This window comes from Triturus cristatus, chromosome 3_2 (genome assembly GCF_964204655.1).
Source record: "Triturus cristatus chromosome 3_2, aTriCri1.1, whole genome shotgun sequence".
Lineage (NCBI taxonomy): Eukaryota > Metazoa > Chordata > Amphibia > Caudata > Salamandridae > Triturus > Triturus cristatus.
Window position 1 is genome coordinate 254,847,758 of NC_140584.1, and position 20,765 is coordinate 254,868,522.

Sequence of the window (20,765 nt, forward strand, 5' to 3'; positions counted from 1 at the left end):
ACGTGTGCAAACAAGCCCTGTGGTGCGTTTTAAGTTGGGGAAATAATTCCCCTTCAATCCTGAGGGACCCTGGAGGCCAACCAGCCCACCAGGTGCTTCCAGTAAGTGCCACTGCGCTGCGTTGCAGAGAGGTGGTCTAGGCCGTGCCCCTTTATACATCTCTCTGCAACGCAGCTCTGTGGCACTTACTGGAGGTACCTAGTGGTCTAGTTGGACCCTAGGGACCCTCAGGATTCAAGGGGACTTAATCTCCCAACTTCAAACGGCCACAGGGCGTGTTTACACAGTGGGGAAGGGAGGGGATGGGGCCTGAGGTGACGTGTGCAAACACGCCCTGTGGTGCGTTTTAAGAGGTAGTTTTAATCCCCTGCCCTATTATATACTAGGGGCTTACAGAGGAGGTCATGCTAATCACAGGGGGACCCCAACGCATAGTGTTCCCTATTGTATGTAGATGTTTTCACTGTATTCTGAGTGTCTTTTGACATAGCACTAGCTCTAGGACTGGTTAGTCAGACTCAGTTACCACCAGTATCCGTCTGAAAAAGTTGAGGGTACAGGATGATTTTGCAACAAGGCTTTTTTCTGCTCTTCTGTTTATTCTTTCAGCACGTTATCCTTCTTCTTGCACTTTTCTTCGTCTTTGAGGACTTCTGTTGCTTCTTTCTGCATTTCTTTTTTTTCTTTCTGTGCATTTTTTCTTCTTTCATCACATGTCCTATCTCTGTAGGCATAGTTAGAAATTAGCGTTTAAAAAACCTTTGAAATTCACTGAAAAAAACATAGGTTTCGTTCACGTTATAGTTAGGAATTAGCACTTAAAAAACCTTAGAAATTCACTGAAAAAAACATAGGTTTCAGGGGCGTTATAGTTAGCTGTACTTTTCATTCGTACAAAACCATTGAAATTCCCCCGTTATAGTTAGTTCAGCTAACTATAACTCGCGCGCCCGCAATGCACTGCTGATGACGTCACATATTACATCACTCATGACATGGTCAGTGACATCACTCATGACATCACTGATGACATCTCAAATGACATCACTGATGACATCATCCTTGTGATAGAGTGGCAGACCTCCTCTTCCCCAATATAACCTTTGATACACACATTCAAAAATAGAAACTAAAATTTTCAAAACAATGGACATACCAATACCAGTTACAACAACCTATTCAGTAATTCTAAGATCCACATACACATCCACTCATTCACCAACCGTCCTATACAGTCACTCATACATGTACTCACTCATCATATGTACTCATACACCTATACATCCTGTTACACAATGCCACTCATCCATAGAGTTACTCACACACGTAGTCGCTCATGCTAATAAAGAATCAAACATCCATTTACTTGCATATACAGTTATACACACACCACCACACTTACTTCTACAGAAACTTACACATACTTAGTCTTTTAAACAATCACTTATAGAAACGCATACTTGTTCATACAGGAACTCTTTCAATCTCTCACTCTCACATATACTCACTTATGTACACCAATAGTCATATATACTAGTTTAAAACATATGTAGTTACTCATAAAGACACTATTGAGACAGTCATTCACTCACTAACACACCCATGCACACACTCATCCACCCATACAGTCCTGCACACATGCTGTCTTCAACACATACAAACAGTGAGTCACTCATTCATGCACCTATGCACTACGTAATACCCCCCACCGAACCATACAGACACTCAGACACTCATACTGATACTCAAAAAACCAACTAATAACCGATATAGACACTCATGTAGCTACTCACCAACCCATGCAGCCACTTATACACAAAGTGAGAGACTGATACAGATATTTACATATTTAAACATTACTCACTAAGCCATGTATTCACTAAGATACACTTAATCAGTCAGTTATACAATCAATTTTTCAAAAACAAATCATCCATTTAGACACTTATATACCCATTTATTCTTCCAACGACCTTGAGATATACATATATAAAACATATGGCGAACAAAGCGGGACAAAAGGGGGTGGTGATGGACGGAGCATCAGAACCAATCAAACACTCACACTCAGTCAACAGATCTGGGTTTGATCCATCACCGTTCTTTAGCCCACTCTGCCACCCCAGTTCAGACATGGCCATATGCAAATCAGTCTGACCCTGTGCCTCAGGGGAACAGTCCAGCCCGAACTGCCAAGCCATGCCTTCCCTGGACCGGAAACAAGCATCCTGGGACCGGTTTCGGGTTCATAAGCCTCGTTAGTCAGACTATCTTGAATCCATTGGCAAAGTGAGCAAGGGACCCACATCTGGGCATACCCTGCCAACTTAGGGCGAACAAAGCGATACCAAAGGGGATGATGGACGGAGCATTAGAGAAAATCAAACACTCACCCCCAGTCAACTGATCTGGGTTTAATCCATCATCATTCTCTAGGTGATGGTTATCCTGCGTTGTGGAGAGGCGGAGCAGAGACAGTACATATGGCCATCAGTATAGATTAAGGGTGCCTGACAGCAGTGTGCTGGGATTTTCCTATCCCTATTTCCCTTCACTGGGCCTTAATATCCCCTGCATGTTGTGGTGCTTTCCCTTTTGTTTTACCCTTACTCAGGCTGAAAGGCTACACCTGTTTAGGAATCTTGATGCATATTTTGCCTCTTGCTCATTTGTACTCTCCCTGATGCTTTGGAAGTTTTTTTCTGTGGCAATGATGAGAGAGACAAGTTGAAGGAGAAGAGTGTGAATCTGCCAGGAAAACATGCCTGCCTGCTCAGGAGGAAAGGAAAGTACCTGGTCCTGCAGAAAGAGAGGCTGTTCAAGAGGAGAATCCAAGGGAAGTCACTGGCATGATCAGCACCCAGAAGAAGCTGAATGAAATCGGGATTGCAATCAGCGCCAACCCAGGTTGTGAGAGTTTCCCCAGTCTCCTTGCAGTTCAAGTGGTGAAGTGGATGAATAAAATTACAAACCAGACCAACAGGGTGCTGACTAGCACTACTGTAGTGTGTTTGGAGGCTCTGGTCCTGTTGGTGCCCAATGTGCAGCCTACTCTTTGAAGATCTTTATCGGTACCATAGAAGAATATCTGCCCCACCGCTCCCACTCGGAGGCCTCAGCTGATGGAGATAAGCATCCACCCACCAAACCAGCCTAGGGGCGTATTTGCTTGTAAATAAGCCCCTCTGTTCGTCTAAGTGGTCAAAGTGAGGAGAGAGGCTGCTATTGTCGTTCTATTTACTTTTATATATTTAGACTATACTGTCCTCAACACTCAAAACCAATGTAAGTTACATTGGACCTTACCAGCTGGCACAGAAACACTTCTCCGTTTCACTCTCCAGACCTCCACATTCTCTTCGTCGCCCATGGAAAGAGGCCCTTGGGAAACGGGAAGGCTAGAGGGCTAGTAAGCCTGGCCTCAGGGTCAGAGAGGTCTAGGATTAAATATTTGCTCATTTTTTGGTCTGGCTTGATAGCGTAGCTTGCTAGATCTTATGTGATAAACAAAGAAACACCACTGAGAAATGGGCTTTCGCTCCCCCCAAATGTTGAATTTCTTGAGCACAGATTTTGATCGGATAGAAGTTGTGTGCTTTCACTATAAAAGAGAACTTGTATTGCACTTTTTGTCATTGATCAAGACTATAGGCTAAGGCTTGATCTGCTTATTATGAAAAGTTGCGATAAAAGCAATACGCCTGTCCAATTTCTTTTTAAAGCTAGTGTTTAAGGATGGACTGCTTATAAACTGGTAACGCTTGTAGACATTATTGGTGTTGATTAGTTCCTTTCTCAAACCCTGGGTTTATAAGACTTCCCATGTGATAATCCTTAATCGACCATTTTGAGATGCTTAGCTGGAGTAGTTGTTTGCCACGGCCTTGTAAAAAAACATAAAAGTCTTTGGGTTGGCCCTCTTCTGACAATTCAAGTGTTTTTCACATTCTGCTTTTCCCTGTGACAGCTTACTGCATGGGACTGTATTTTATCCCTATGATGCCATATGCTCTTTTATGCTGTTAGTAATGCAAATTTGCCTGATCAATGTGCACATTTGCTGGAAAAGTAGTATGCTCCAGTGTACGAGCTGGTGGCCAGTCTTTCAGTTTTTCTATTTTACTTTTGTAGGTCTCCTTTGATTTCTTTCGTTCTCCTTTTTTAGATCTTGTCTAGTAGACAGCACAAGCTGTCTGCTGGACAAAAGACCGATTGTGTGTTTAAAGTGTGCTTAAAGCCTTCCCATTGTTTACCATTGGCCGTCTTTATTGTCACTCTCATTTGCTTGCTTTTAATTCGTAAGAATTTGTGGGCTTTATTTCCTCTTCTTGTGTTTGTCCCTCCCCTTATGCATTGACACATTACTTGTGCCCTTCGATTGCTCACTTTTGAAGGACTTCTATTTTCTTTTTGGTTAAGCTCTCCACAAGACTACATGAGTTTTCCAGTTGTCTCCCGACTGTACTGCTCTTCTCCATCTGCCATGATCTCTGTTACTCATCATCGTCTGTGTGCTTCTCCCCTGTCACTTTCGATGCTGTTGTCACCCTTGTGTGATTTTTAGGTCTCGCCTGAGCCAGCGCATGCGCTGCCTGGCGAGACCTTTAGTAGCTGCTTCAAAAGTGCTGCCTTTGCCTGCCACAAGTGCGCTCAACATGCACAGCACTTTTTCCCGTCGCATGCGTGCGTGCGCACCACTCGCATCACCATTTGCGTTTTGTTTTTTTATTTCATTTTTGCGAGCACAGAGCACGTCATCGCGATCGCTTTCGCTTTTACCGTGATCGCAATGACTTTCGCGGCCGCACGGCGTTACTTTTACGGCCACGCGGCCAATGCTTGTTCTTTTTCCTTGCGCACTCCAAGGGAGTGCATGTGTTACTTCTTTGAACCCCATGCACTGCTTCCCCATCACATCCCCAACATTTGCGCCCTCAGGGTCGCTCCTTATCTTCAACTCGTCACAAAAAGAAGATATTTGCCCAGGTTTGACTAAAGAACAGACAGGGCGGGTTTTTTTTTTTTGCTGTTGCATTTCAAATGTTGCAGTAAAGCCCAGGCAGACGGTAGAATTAGAATGACTGAAAAGGACTCATACACCTGCTTCCTGAGCTAATCCCGAACACCAAGTGGTTCTACCATTTGTTTCAGTTCCACGTTCTGTGGTAAGTAAATTAGGCTATGGCAAATGCTTTCTTTCAAATTAACACTGACATTCTTTTTACATTATGTTCAGAGGTTGCAGCTTGAGAAGTATTTTACAAATAAAATAAGTAGATTATAAAGATGGAAAATATTGATATCAATGTACAGTTTAAAGATTGCTTAAGATTTGTTTGTTTTTTCCAGTATATATTTTTTTCAACAATGCTTTACAGGCTTTTGCATTAACTAAGCATTGGCAAAGCCAATATGTTTTGACTATGTAAGATCAATGGTCTTTTTCTTTTTTTTTATGCTGCACAGCAGCACGAGCCATTTGTACCCTTCTCCACACTGCAAAAGTACAAATGATATTTACTGGCAATAGCTTGTATTGGTTCTCCTGCTCTCTATCCACCAGTTCGTTCACATGAGCACCTCCAGGTTCCAGAAGCTCAATCTATTCTCCAGGGAAGATTAACAAATCCTCAACACATTTGGGAAATGTTCCATAAAGCCCGCCCAGATCATCCATCCACATTAGGTGTAAACAAATACTTAAAGTAACAAACGTCAGTGAAAAAAGCAACACTTTACTGAGCAGGGAAGGTCAACAACTTGGGCAGTGTGAAAGGATCAGAATTCTGGATGCCAACAGAAGGCAACAGGAAATGGATTGGCATAGGTTGAATTTGTGTTTGCCTCAAAAGGAACGGTACATCCAGCATGTATTTTCGGCACTAAATGGCCGTCGCTGCAAAATCTCAAAATCATTCAGGCACAACACTGAAATACTATGCTTTGCTTATGCGTTTTGCCAACTTGAAATGTGGCCGAAAATAGCAAGTGATAGAACGTTACAACTGTTAGTTTTCTCCAATTGGTTAATACAAACAATTACATTGAAAAACAAGCATTGGCATAGCCAATAGGTCTCACCTTTGGGACCTTATACGTTTTTAGCCATGCAACAGTTGCTGGTATTGCACCAAGGATATTGTGCTGCATAGCTAAATACGTATAATATCCCAACAGCGAGACCTATTGGCTATGCCAATGCTTGTTTCTTCATGTTGCTTTCTTACGTGCGTGCTTCCTCTCCAATAGCACACTGTTCCTCCGTCTAGTCTGTTTCCTGCTTTTTCCGCCGCTCGTCATGTTTCTCTCTTTCACCCATGTTTCTTCTCATGTATTGTTTTCTGCACAGCCCCATGCTCTGTGTTGTTTCTGTCCCTCCTGTTGCTTTGCCTCTCCTTGTATTGCATTCTTTCTCCCCGCCACCTTTCATACTGCTTCCCCCACCGGTGCCCTCTGTGTTGCCTTCCCTCACTGGTGCCAACTCAGTACAGTGAAGTACAGAAACTACAGTAAGTACAGCATCCAGATCTGGGCATACCTGTCAAACTTAGGTCGATAGACTGGAATACTAGAACGCGGCCTGAGCGATTGCTCGTGTCTCAGATTAATTCAATCTTTCCATCTATCACCTTGATGTAAATGTTTTAGGGGTGTGCATGCCTATTGCTTGCATCTGCAAAATGAGGCACCCAGGCGCGACATAGCACCTTTTATTTGTTTACTCTGATACACAGCATCTGGGATTCTGTACAGCATTGCTAAAAGTAATTGGCAAAGCCAATAGGTCCCAAAAGCAGGACCTATCGGCTTTGCCAATGTTTATTTTAGGGTATCCTGTAGAGCCCTGACAGACCTACTGGCCTGCTAGCTGGACAATCATGCCATCTGCAGTGTGCAGCATCCCGTGAGATCACTATTTCTAAATAGGGTGACCATCTTGGTATGATATTGCCCATAGTGTATCATTACTTTAGCTTACCAAGGCAGACACCTTGTTTAAGAAGTCTGGATCAATACAACAGCCATACACTATACACTTTAGTCTTCAAAGATGGTCGCCCACCACAATGTTTTCTGAATGGCCATCTAGGAACCGTATTCGCATAGTTTATTATTTTTTTTACCACTTCAAGGTGACCAACACGTTGCTACTAAATATTGCATCTATGTTTGAACTTTAAAACAGTAATACACTATGTACAATACCATTGCTATGTTTAATTGTACTTGTGTATCACAAGCATATGTCTGGCAAGTTTAGGTAGCCACATGTTTCCTTTTTTCTATTTTTTTCATCTATATGCTTGTTGAGTGTGTGTCTATTTTTATTGTGGATTGGTAAATGGGTTAGTGCAAAAACGATTTAGTGGGTCAATAAATGGTTGTATGAGTGCATCAATGAGAGACAAAGTGCATGTATGATGAGGTATTAGGTGCCTACACTCACCAGTAACTAAAGAGGCATCATTTTTATATATAAGGCCGATTGCAATTGCTTATTTGGATTTTGATAAGGCTATAATCACTGCTGAGAGGTCTCATGCATTGCCCATGTCATTTCTGGACCTGTGAGGGGGCTTAACCAAGCAGCCGTAGGTTGTGAACTTGATTTATTTAATATTTTACTTAGTTTTCATTTTTTTGTAATGCAGCTCTACTAAATTCTAGCCTTAGCATTCAAAGCACCTTTAAAGTAAGAAATCTGAAATTACACATATTAGACCCGGTACCACAATGTATAAATCAGTATCACAAATGTCTAAATTAAATGAAATGGGAATGGAGGAGGGGAGAGGGAAAGGGACATATTCAAGCTGCACAAGTGACCTGCTTAATTTGAACATTTGGAAGAGAACTATGCTTCATATATTCAATACCCACTGTATGCTATGAATCTGATTTTTGTATCTCAATCTCTGATTATAGTCCTTGGCACATGGCTGTTTGAATGAAGAAAGAGTTAAAGTCAATGCATAATTAACTCAGTAAAAACGATCAGCCTCACTTAGGGGAACATTTATTAACGGCGCACCAGCCTTGTTCTGTGCAAGCACTTGTCACTGAACACTCTTAGCCTAGATCAGCCTCAGAATGACTCATGTTGTTTACTTCAGGTAAATTATGAAACACTGGCCTAGAATCACACGGTCAGTCAGTTATTTGGCCCCTTACAGGCAGATACAAGCAGGACTCTAACTGGGACAAAAAATAGGCCAGGGCACCAGAATAAAAGTGGCTCCTGTTAGCTAACCAGCTAGCTAAACAAAAGTGGCCCATATTGGAAATCGAGCCAGTTCTGAATTTGTAAAGCCACGTGGGCATGGGTATTTTGCAACGCGTTGGAAGTGGCATCCATTTGTGTTTGCTGCAGGCAATGTTTGTGGCAATATTAGGGAAATCAGCAGTAAAAACCGGCCCACCTGGCCATAAAACAGGCCCACAAACTGCTGGGAAACTGGCCCATATGCTAATGTGTGAGACCAATCCATCGAGCACTGCCTGATTGCCTGACAGGTCAGTCCGACCCTGGATGCAGCTTGACTCGGCACACAGCAAACACGCTCAGCTCTATCATTTGGTTTTTATTCTCAACATAGGCCTGAATATTAGGTGCTTGGTACAAGTGGGGTGAAAACCGCATGCCTGGAAATCCTGGTAACAGTAACACCCCAGCAGTACCATGCAATTATAAATTAATCTCCACAGTGAGGTAACTAATTGTGCTTATCAACTTTTTACATCCAAAATTCTGGCACAGAATTCCCAATTGCATTGTAATTACAGCTTCCATTTACCACCTGCTTTAAGAAGCTGATAAATGCGAGAGAGGGGTCAGTGCAGGATGGGGGTGAGAAGAACAGCACTGGGCAGGAGAGAGATTTGTTTGGTGGGGGAGCATTGCATGCTCTCCTGTGCCCTAGGAGGGAATTGAGTGAGATCCGGAGATTGAGGAGAGTTGTTTGCGCAGCCCAAACCATTAGCTATTTTACTGGATAGATTTTACAGATGGTGAAATAAGGCCTGGTGTTTCTATACCCAAAGAAGCAGTATTCAGGCACACTGGGTAACTTATATTTGAGGAGAGCAGAATTTCAAATGGCGATATCACTGCATATATCGCAATCAGTGCCTAGGCGTAGCATCGGCACTTAGGAACACTGAGGGTTATATTTACAAGAGAATGACAGAGCGCAGCGTTAAGCCGAAATTGCTAACACCACTCTTCACCATTCTGAAAACACAGGGATGCACCGTATTTACAATGAAATGGCGCACCCCTGCATTTTACCTATCGCTGGTGCTTAATTCATCTGCCTAGTGCCAATGTAGGCACCCTTGCTCCATAGTGCAAGTGTGCCTGAACTGAGGGAATGATTGTTTATGTGGTGTCCTTTTCTGCACATAAACAATAAGTAATGGTGATTTGCTGTTTCTATGTGTGCTGCACAATGCAGCACAGATAGAAACAGCAAATAAGAGCAGAAATTCAGTATTTCTCCTCATTTTGGCATGTTAAGACCAGGTTTTTTCTGTCTTAATTTTGGCACTGGCCCATATTTATTTCAACCTTGTAAATAGGGGGCAGCATCTAAGAGGAATGGGTGATGCAATGCCTTCCACAACACCCATTGCCTGCCCCTTTAACCCCTTCGGTGCTCATGACGGAACGGTTCCGTCATGAGCCACGGTTGAGCTGTGCTCATGACGGAACCGTTCCGTCATGACCACGCCCGCGCAAGATTCCGTCAGCACAGCGGCGGAATTTGCGCAGCATGGAAGGGGTTAACACTTGGGGGCTCATTAGGATGGAAAACCACCCCGACCGCCATGGAAGCGGAAAACAACCGCCCGTCGGCACTGTGGGAAAACCGGCGGCCAAATTAGGATCAACCGCCAAAAATCACCGACCGCGGTGGAACGGGGCCAAGAAAAACCACCCGTAGTGGGCAGAGATGGGCAAAATCCGTCCGCGGCGGTCGGATTTGCGGCAGAAAAACACCAACCCGTCTGCAAGTATAGCGGAGACACCGCACCGGAAATTAGGATATCCCCGACGGTCCCGTGGTAGGTACCACTGTCTCCGACCGCCGCGGTCACACAATGGGATGAATGGGAGAGCCAGCAGAAGAGCTGAAGCACAGCCACCGCGGCCGACGATCCGTAAAAAATATGGCGGACGAAGTAAACAACCCACAAGAAGGCCAAAAGGTGCCCACAGAAAAATAGCCATGGCCCCCAAATACACAAAACACACCCCAATTGGACACACAAACCATAGCTGAATATAAAACCAGCCCCTTCCCTGACCACAATCCTTTGCAATACTCCATGAGAAAAGGGACACATACCCCAGCTGACAGGAGAGGCAAATGACATAACAACACTAGCCACACCACACACAGCACCACCACCACCTCCACACCTGCACAACTAACCCCCTGCACAACACACACCATACACATCACAGCCACACCCACCACTCACACTCCTGCACCCACAACCACTTTGCACACCACGCACCATGGCCACACAGAAAATGCCCAAATTCACTGAGAGTGAGTTGACAGTCATGGTAGATGAGATAGTCAGAGTGGAACCACAGATTTTTGGTACCCTGGTCCAACAGACACCATTAGCCACAAGGACACAAATGTGGGCAAAGGTAATCCAAAGGGTCAATGCAGTAGGGACCACCCCAAGATCAAAAAAGGAGATCATGAAGCGGTGGCATGATCTGAAAAGGGTGGTCAAGGAGAGGCGGAACAAGAACCGTGAGCTAGCTCAGAGGACTGGCGGTGGCCCTCCCATTCCACAAAAACCATTCACACCATGGGAGGAGAAGGTGCTTGCCATACTGCATCCAGAGAGTCTCACAGGAGTAGCTGGGGGAGTGGAGGCTGGTAAGTACAAACAAATGACTACCACCACTCTGCTATGTACAGTACCGCACAACTACAAAGCTAGGACAAAGTACATCCATCTGCACCACACACTCACAAAAACATGTCTCACAGATCCAACATCCACCCACTCCCATTCACCACAAACATAGCTACCAACCTTACCATGGGGGCATGTGTACAGGCAGACAGCACTACAACTCGCACCAGGCACCCTTGTCCCACTGCATCAGCAAGATGGAGCCCTCCACCCACCCCACCGAGAAGCGTGTGTCAATCATTACATCACCCTCCTCAAACTAACAGGTAGCCATCTTCCCTGGGAGAGTGTGTGGGGGTGGGAGGCCTGCACTGCCACTCCCACCATGCCCCCTGCCCCCTACCTCAGCAGGATGGAGCCCTCCCCTCACCCTACCCAGAAGAGGTTGGAAGCATATGATTCTGGACCGTGACCCCACTGAGCAGGAGGTAAGCTGCCACTACGCACACACACATGTGTGACATAACAAACCCAAATGTGGGCACATTACAGGTAAGTAGCAAGGACGTGCACCCACCCATTTGTCACAAATCAAATGGTGCCATATGACAACACCAGCCCTCTCATTGCACAAAGAGGCACACCGACCCCATTGCAAAGCACAGTGTGCACACAGGTAAGCTAAGGAAACTGTCACAGCTACCAAAGTGTGACACACCAATGTACAAGTAGAAGAAAGTCATGGCACAAACATGCACAGCACCTATTTACATTTGCATCGCCATGGGGCAAGTGCAACAAGGACCACTCGAAAAATATGAAAGCATGTGTGGTGGTACAAATCAAGCTATGCACATGACAGGACAAAGGTATGCAGGAGATGACAATGGCCAGTCCATGGCCAGATGTGACGTCTGTCAGGTCAGACAAATAAACAATGAGTTCTCAATTAAACACATGTTGTGCCAGGCCCTAGATGGCCACACGTCCCTGTAATCCTCAATTGTGCACGGGTCGCATGGTATGCCTTGACACCTCACACCATGGACAAGTAATGCCTGTATTTATGATATTGTTAGGATGTAAACTGCTTTTATGACATGCTGTCGAATAAAGTTTTTGAAACTTGAACTTGACTTGTAATGCCTGTACCACTGCGTCATGTCAGGAAGCACAGTAGTGCACATAGTAAACAATGTGATGATAAGTCAATTGTGCGGTGTACAAAAAGTGAATGACACATAGCTAACACAAAGCTTGCCGGGTGCACCACAATGACCATTTCCCATCTGACCCACACATGACCAAGAACTCACTGCAGAGGACACAACCAGCAACCTGCAGAGCCAGTCTCCCCCCCCGGTACATGGACTCTTGGATGTTGACTCCCAGGATTCCATGGACGATGAGCTCGAAGCCAGCCCATCTGGTGTGCCAGGGAGCAACAGGTCCCAGGACCTCATCGTCCCCCACACCACATCAGTGCCAACAACTTCACAGCAGACCCCTGCTGTCACGGCCTGTGCGGCCACCACCACCAACAGTGCTGCCTGCAACACCCTCCATGTCCCAGAGGATAACCAGCACCCACCACCGACGAAGGAGGGCAGGGAGAGGATGCGTGTGCCCACAGTGGTGAGGCAACAGGTCCGTGGCAGCAGGGCAGGTGGGAGGGGCAGGGTCACCCACGGACACCAGGAGGCTGGGACCCAATCCCTGGAACACATCACCAGAGTCCTGGGCGCATACGAACAGGCCCAGGGACAAACGGGCCGGTTGGACGAACTGTTGCACAAGCTCATCCTGCTGATGAGGTCCATCGACACCCGCATGGGAAAAATCGTGGACCTCTTGGGCCAGCAAGTGGCGGTACTGAGGGACAGGCATGCGCCACAGACAACACCTCCACCTCCCTCCAGTGGGCTGCCCAATGACAGTTCACCATCCTCCCCTGCGTCCACAGAGAGGGGTGAGTCCTCAGACCCCACTTGCCCTGCAGCAGGGCCCCCCCTTCCAAACGAAGAAGGGGCCATCCCAAGAAGAACCTGGGAGTATCTGGAGGCAAAGCACCTGCCACACGCCAGTCACGGAGCCAGCCATGATGGCAACCCTCTCCACCACTGCATTGACTTTTTGGACTGTCATTCCCCACACTGCCTTGTGAATGACATCTGAATGTTGGACTACTCGATTATCTCATCTACCACAACTGTCAACTCACTGCTCCACCCCACCCCCAATGGAAATGTACACCCCCCCTCGCATCTCACCATTGCAAATAAAATATCCTTTCACACACGTTGTCGTGTCTGCTCCGTCTTTATTGCAGGATGTACAATCTACAACATGATCACAATGTACCAGGAGTGTGGGCTGTATGTAGGCAAGGAGAAGTCGAAGGCACCTAGGGAAACACAACAGAACTACTTTCACTGGTCTGGGTGTGGCATCACAGACATCACACAACCCCTACCATCTGGATAACCCAACATGCACATGTCACAATATCCAACAAGTGTCAACATACACGTCCTGTAGATGTTCCCAAATGACCAGTCCCAGAAACACTGCCAAACACCGCTGAGTCTACAACTGGCTGCTGCTACAATTCTCACATGCCCCTTCACGACAACAGCAATATCAGCAGATAATGGATATGTTGCACATTGACACCCACCTTCAAGTGAAGTAACGGGGGGTGATGAGCTGTTCACGCAGGTCAACACCTTTCTCCTCTCCACTGTCCTCATCACTGGACATGGCTTGGTTTGCAGGCTGGGGCCTTGGGTCCTCACCATCATCCAGGAGCAGGGGAATCTCCTTGCGAATGGCTAGGTTGTGGAGCATGCAGCATGCCACTACAATCTGGCACACCTTCCTGGGCGAGTATGCCAGTGCACCTTCGGTCTTGTCCTTGCAGCGGAAACGTGACTTGAGCAGACCAAAAGTACGCTCCACCACACAACGTGTCCTCCCATGGGCCTCATTGTAGCGGACTTCAGCCGGGCTCCTGGGATTCCGCAGCGGGCTCAGCAAAAAGGGACGGTTGGGATATGCAGAGTCACCTAGGTATGACAAACACAAATAGACATTGCAATGTCTCAGAGGCTGAGGGCAGCAGGTCACACACCCAGCGCGCCACATGACTAGGCATACTCACCCACAATCCATGCAGGCTGAGGAAGCAGATTAGCCATCAGCTGGGGCACAATGCTGTTCCGCAGGATGTAGGAGTCATGGGGCGAGCCTGGGAATTTGGCACACATGTGGGAGATGGTCATATCTGCCAGGCACACCACCTGCACATTTATGGAGTGGTAATGCATGCGATTGCGGTAAATGTGCTCACTTGCCTGTGGTGGCACAAGGCCGACATGGGTGCAATCAATGGCACCAACAACATTGGGGATGTATCCAAGGGGATAGAAGTCTCCCTTCACAGCTGGCAATTCAGCACCCCTGGGGAAATGGATGTATCTGTCCTTGTATAGCATCATGGCGGCCAGTACATCACGCAGCACCATGCTGAACATCGGTTCTGACATCCCACCAGCGCTGGCCACTGCCTCTTGGAACGATCCAGTGGCAAAAAAATGCAGGGCCGCCATCACCTTATAAGTAGGGGTGTAAGCTGTTGGATATGTCCTGCGAGGCTGCAGGTGGGGCTCCAACAGATCACAAAGGGTTTTCAGGGAGACTCTGTCCAGGCGGCATTTCCGTCTGATAGCAACATCCTCCATGTCCTCCAGTACCGTCAAGTGATGAATCAAATTTGGCCTCCTCCTATTGGAGATGATAGTGCACAGCACATCACGTTCTGGATGACACAACAACAACAATGACTGACATCAATCTTGACTAACAGACCAGCTCACATGTAGGGACACCTTCATGTAAACAACGGCCACACCTGTCAACTTACACAAGACAAGTACCTCAAACACCACCTTGGTCAATGTGAATGCACATAGGGATACGGCCACATTTCAAATGGGCATGCCTGGGAGTATAGCATCCAGCATATGTGTAACTAATCAAACCCACTGTCTCATACCTAGCTGCTGTACCTGTCACACCTCAATGCGTCATTACAACCTGGCACACATCCACCACACAATGACACAGTCGGCGCTGGAATGATGAATGTGTGCATGAGCAGACATGAGAGGTAATGCAACATAGTTCATCATTCATTGAGACGAGCATCGCTGTAATTGTCACGACACATTGTAGAGTCCAGAACAACACTGTCCTGCCTACACCAACATCAAATCCATAAGTGACATGTGAGTGGGTACAGGCCAATCTACGAAACACACACACAAACAGGGCATGTGTAGCCATCAGTGGAGTAAATGGAACATTGGCGTTGTGTGCACGATGATGTTCCATTGACCATGTTGGCACTGTGCCCTGTTGATGTTTGACACATGGCCATTGCGATTGTATGGCACCTAAATCGCGGTAGCTACCGCCTGGCCCCGGAGGTGTGTCACCAGCACCCCCATTCACACAAGTGCGGTAGTCATAGGCATGGAGACATGGGGAGATGGCGGTTGACATGCTCCGCCACCCATATCGCGGTAGCTACCGCCTGGCCCCAGCGGTGTGTCACCAGCATCCTCATTCACACAAGTGCGGTAGTGATAGGCATGTAAACATGGGTAAATGGCGGTGGGCATGCTCCGCCGCATGAATGGCGGAGCCTCGTGTCAATGCATGGCACCCATATCGCAGTAGCTACCGCCTGGCCCTGGCGGTGTGTCACCAGCACCCCCCTTCACACAAGTGCGGTAGTCATAGGCATGTAGACATGGGTAAATGGCAGTGGGCATGCTCCGCCGCATGAATGGCAGAGCCTCGTGTCAATGCATGGCACCCATATCACGGTAGCTACCGCCTGGCACTGGCGGTGTGTCACCAGCACCACCCCTTCGCATAAGTGCGGTAGTCATAGGCATGGAGACATGAGGAGATGGCGGTTGGTATGCTCCGTCACCAATATCGCGGTAGCTACCACCTGGCTCCAGCGGTGTGTCACCAGCACCCCCTTCACACAAGTGCGGTACTGATAGGCATGGAGACATATGGAATGGCGGTGGGCATGCTCCGCCGCATAAATGGCAGAGCCTCGTGTCAATGCATGGCACCCATATCGGAGTAGCTACCGCCTGGCCCCAGCGGTGTGTCACCAGCACACCCATTCACACAAGTGCAGTAGTGAAAGGCATGTAGACATGTGGAAATGGCGGTTGGCATGCTCCACCAGTAAAATTGCGGTAGCGCACACTGGGCCCCTGCGGTGTGGCGCCTCCATGGAACTTGCCCTAGAGCCAATGCAAAGCTCGATAGTGGTGGCATGATGCAATTTTGAAGATCGCGGTAGGCGGACATTGGCTGCATTTGAAAGATGCACCATCGCGGTAGCGCAACCCGGGCCCCAGCGTTGTTTCACCGCCATGGAGCATGCCCTTACAGCCAATGGGAGCCATGATGTGATGTGATGCAATTTTGAAGATCACGGTAGGCGTGCTCTGCCACCGCGGAGGCAGTCATTGGATGCATTTGAAAGAGGCAGACCTGGACCACCAATTGCTGCAGCTTGGCACCATTGAAACAACCCCAGGGGGCTATATATGTGTGGGAGTGAGCTTCACATTTCCTCTGCTCCCAGAGCCTGCTGCCTGAGACCCCTTACCTGCTGCTGCTTCCAGGGACTGCTGCCAGAGACCCCGCACCTGCTGCTGCCTCCAGGGACTGCTGCCAGATACCCCTCAACTGCTGCTGCCTCTAGGGACTGCTGCCTGAGACCACTCACCTGCTGCTCCCTCCAGGGACTGCTGCCTTTGACCCCTCACCTGCTGCTGCCTCCAGGGACTGCTGCCTGAGACCCCTCACCTGCTGCTGCCTCCAGGGACTGCTGCCTGAGACCCATCACCACCCAATTCCGCTGCTGTTGTCTCATGTCCACAGTGATGGCAAGGACAGAGAAGATCCGTGCCAGTCCCTTCACGAGCAAGGAACTGGAGGTCCTGGTGGACGAGGTGCTCACACAGTACCCAAGGCTATATGGTGGCCCAAATGTTGTGGTAAGTCTTCGACAGTGGTGGGGTAGGGCAGGGGGCCACACACATAGTTGGACTGATGCAGTATGTGCCTCAGAGTGTGGGGTAGTGTCATGCACTGCCTGACATGCTGTTTCCAGTGGGAGGGTGTGTGTACCCAATGCAATAGCTTTCCCTCCCTGCACATGTATGTATGAGTGACCTGTGTTGTGTTGTCAGCCATACAGTGACACAGAAGGTTGTTCATGCTGTAGTCAGGACAGTGATTGCTTGGCTGGATGGCTATGTGTGCCCCTGTAATCCATGTCAGTATGAGCCCAGCTGGCCAGCACAGTCCTGCCTACAAAGACAAGGACATCTCACTTAACTTACAGAGTATGACATCAGTCTTTTCACATTGCACTACAGCTATGGGCCATCTCAGCACTGTATTTTGCACACAACTGCCCTTGTGAATGGCATTTTGTATTTGTGAGATCATGTCCCTCAATTTGACCACCATGACACATTCATCTATTCACAGGACAGGGACATTGATGGCTGTGCAGTCTTGGACACAGTGAGTCTACCCCCAAACACAGGTTGACATGTGATGTATGTGTTGCTCAAGCCAACAATGGACTGGAGATGTGGGCAGGCTACATGGGTGTTTCAGTGCTGGCATCCTGCATGTGTGTGAGATGTGCAAGTTCTGTGTTCCCCCTCACACCTGCATGCTTTTACATCAGCTTTTCCCATGCAGGTGTCCCATGTGAGCTGTACTATAGTCTCTGATTGACATATCGTTGGATATGTGATGATTTTGTATCTTGCTGCTATACTGATAGATGTCGGTACATGACACTGTGTCACTGATCATTTCCCCCTCTTGTATCCCATGCCTGCAGCTCAAGGTACACCAGCGTAAGGCCGTGTGGAGGGCCACTGCAGCAAAGGTTCGAGCTCTGGGGGTCTCAAACCGACGGCGCACCCACTGCCACAAGAGATGGGACGACATTATCCAGCCAGCAAAGAATGTGGCGGAGATTACCTTGGGGCTGCTTCCTCGCACTGGGCGTTTGGCAGGGCGCAGCATGACACCACTAATGGGGCACATCTTGGCGGTGACACAGCCTGAGCTGGATGCACGTTTGAAGGAGCATTTGCATCAAGCCAGGGGTGAGCATTTGGGGAGTCTAACTTTGGCTGGGAGTGGCTGCATGTGTACAGAGCCTGTGCCAGCGCTGGCCTATGTGATGTTGGTAGTGTGATGCTGAGGCATGTAAGTGGCTGCTGGCCTGGGTGCCGGTGGCAAAGCGGTACAAAAGAGGGTGGTGATGGACGGAGCATCAGAACCAATCAAACACTCACACCCAGTCAACAGATCTGGGTTTGATCCATCACCGTTCTTTAGCCCACTCTGCCACCCCAGTTCAGACATGGCCATATGCAAATCAGTCTGACCCTGTGCCTCATGGGAACAGTCCAGCCCGAACTGCCAAGCTTTTATTTTTTATTTTTTTATTTTGTGGCATGCATTTGCCCTACCTGTACTTACAAAGGTGATTTGGATGCTGTGCCTTCACATTACATTCTGAGTTGTGCTCTTCGGGTTTTTTCTGCATTGGGGTAGTCTTGGGAATCCCATGGGAGGGAACGTCAGTGTGCCCGATCTGACTGTGCGTACATCAATGCGTCCATTGCATGCACCCAGATTGGGGAGGCCTATACATCTGACAGCAATGTGCACCATTCTATTGTCCCCATGGTACGACATGGTGGGTGGCATGGGCTAATGTCCATTGTGGACTGTCATGTTGTAGTCTGGGTATGTGTTGTCTCCTCCTGTTCCATCCAGATCTGTCATTGGCAACAAGTAGTGTACCCCCATCATGTCCCTAGTTGTGCTCAGAGCTAGTTGTGTGTCTGTTTGAACAGAGCAACAAGCAGGGTGTTGTGCTGTGTGGTCATCACATGGCACACTCACGCCTGAGTTTCCACGCACTGCTTGAGTCAATATAGTGAGCTGGCACAATGTGATTGCACAGGGTGGTGTGCAACATGTAGATTTGGTCTTCTTTTGTGATGCATTGCTTTCATATGTTTGTTCTGTTGCTGTCACTGACCTGACCCTACAACTATCTCTCTCATGCAGCATCACCTGTGGTCACAGAGGGACAGGAGACGGACACCAGTGGGGGTGAAACTAGCACAACAGCTGCACAGGAGCCCAGTGACACAGACGTCACCAGCTCCTCAGTGGGAGACAGGAGTCTGCTGGCGGAATCCCAGCCTGAGATGCAAAGCACCACATCATCCGATGCCAGCGGGGATGTATCCATGTTGGAGGGCACAGAGAACGGGGACTCTGCATCGACTTCCACCACACAGCGGCCAGTGCCCATCCTCCCAGCCACTTCCTCTGGTGCTGCCTGTGTCTGCCTCAGTAAGAGGGGAAGAGTGTCCTTCACCCCTGGCAGCACTGCCCCTGCCCCTGTCCCCCATGCTGCTATCAGTGCTGAGTCTGTAGACCTTTTGCGCCAGCTGTGTGTAGGCCAGACAGCTCTCCTCAATGCCTTCATTGACCACGACAAGAAATTGGCCCAGGTGGTTGCTTTCATGGAGGGCATACATTCAGACGTGGGTGGGCTGCACCGGACAGTCCAGGCTCTGTCATCAACAGTGACGTCTGCCCTGCATCAGGCAAATACTCACAGTCCAGCTCCGGTCCCTTTGTCCACCCCCCTGGCAGTGGCCACTTCTGACGATAGTGACCATGGTCCACATATGTCAAAGTCACGATACAGCACACGAAGCACACAGCAGCAGCAACCCAAGCAGTCCTGGGCACAGACACCATCCCCACAGAAGTCCAAATCCACCCCAGAGCGCAGGTAGAAAAGCCTGTCAGGCGACACCAGTGGACAAAAAGCAAAGCAGCAGACCTCAGGCACACATGCCTCAGTGGCATCCCCATCCAAGGTCTCTCCTGCCCTAAAGCATCGCGCAAAGAGAAGCATACAGTGTCTGTGCCCACCAAGGAGGTGGTGCATGCCAAGGGTACACCTAGGAAGGGCTCCAAGGCAGAACCACCAACCACCTCAACTCCCATTCCAAGCCCAGTGAAGCACGAGCCGGAGGGCACTGTAGGGGTAACACCTAGTAATTAGGGGAAGGGGGGGCAGAGGCGAAGCCAGGCAAAGCATGCCGCTGGGTCCAGCACATCACCGGAGGGGCTGCCAGCGCCTGCACCTGCTGCAGCTGTGGTGGTGAGTGTGCCTGTTGTGCCCACACCACTTCCCATTGATCCAGACTTCAGTCAAGCCATTTAGGATCCCCAAGAAGTGGAAGGAAACCCCATCACAATCTCCCAGCCACACGTGTCTCTCATCTGCATGACTCCACCTCCACGTGCCATTACACCACCTGGTCCAAGCAGCCCTCCGGCTTGCCAAGCCACTGATAGCTCTACCTCAGCTGTTCCGCTCTCTACCCGGTCAAGTGCCCCGACAGTCCCCAAGACACACCCAGCTCCCAGTCTGTCTGACAGCCAAGTCTGAGTGGGAGTCACACTCACACACCTGTCTCTCACACAGGTGGGCCTGTACTGCACATTGTTGCCCCCTGACTGTCTTGCTGACCATGGAAAGTCACACACATTCCCTGTGCAGCTTCTCATGGACATACTCTGCACGATGAACTGGCCACTGGCCTTGTTGCTCTTTGCTGTGCTGAAATATTCCCTGTGCAGCTTCTCATGGACATACTCCGCACCCTGAACTGGCCACTGTCCTTGTTGCTCTTTGCTGTGTTGAAATATTGCCTGTGCAGCTTCTCAGT

At 48.5% G+C, this 20,765-nt stretch overlaps 1 protein-coding gene across 6 annotated transcripts in view; it reads left to right on the forward strand.

The window, feature by feature from the left end:
• LOC146857071 (uncharacterized) overlaps positions 1 to 20,524 on the forward strand; it is a 187,735-nt gene extending 167,211 nt beyond the window's left edge. For all 6 annotated transcript variants that reach the window (XM_085646793.1, XM_085646797.1, XM_085646795.1 and 3 more), the window contains 2 exons: positions 17,834 to 18,104; positions 19,081 to 20,524. In XM_085646793.1, coding sequence (XP_085502919.1) covers positions 18,020 to 18,104; positions 19,081 to 19,823 — 828 coding nt within the window. In that variant the 5' untranslated portion in view covers positions 17,834 to 18,019 and the 3' untranslated portion in view covers positions 19,824 to 20,524. The remainder of the gene's footprint in view (positions 1 to 17,833; positions 18,105 to 19,080) is intronic.
• Positions 20,525 to 20,765: the final 241 nt, after the last annotated feature.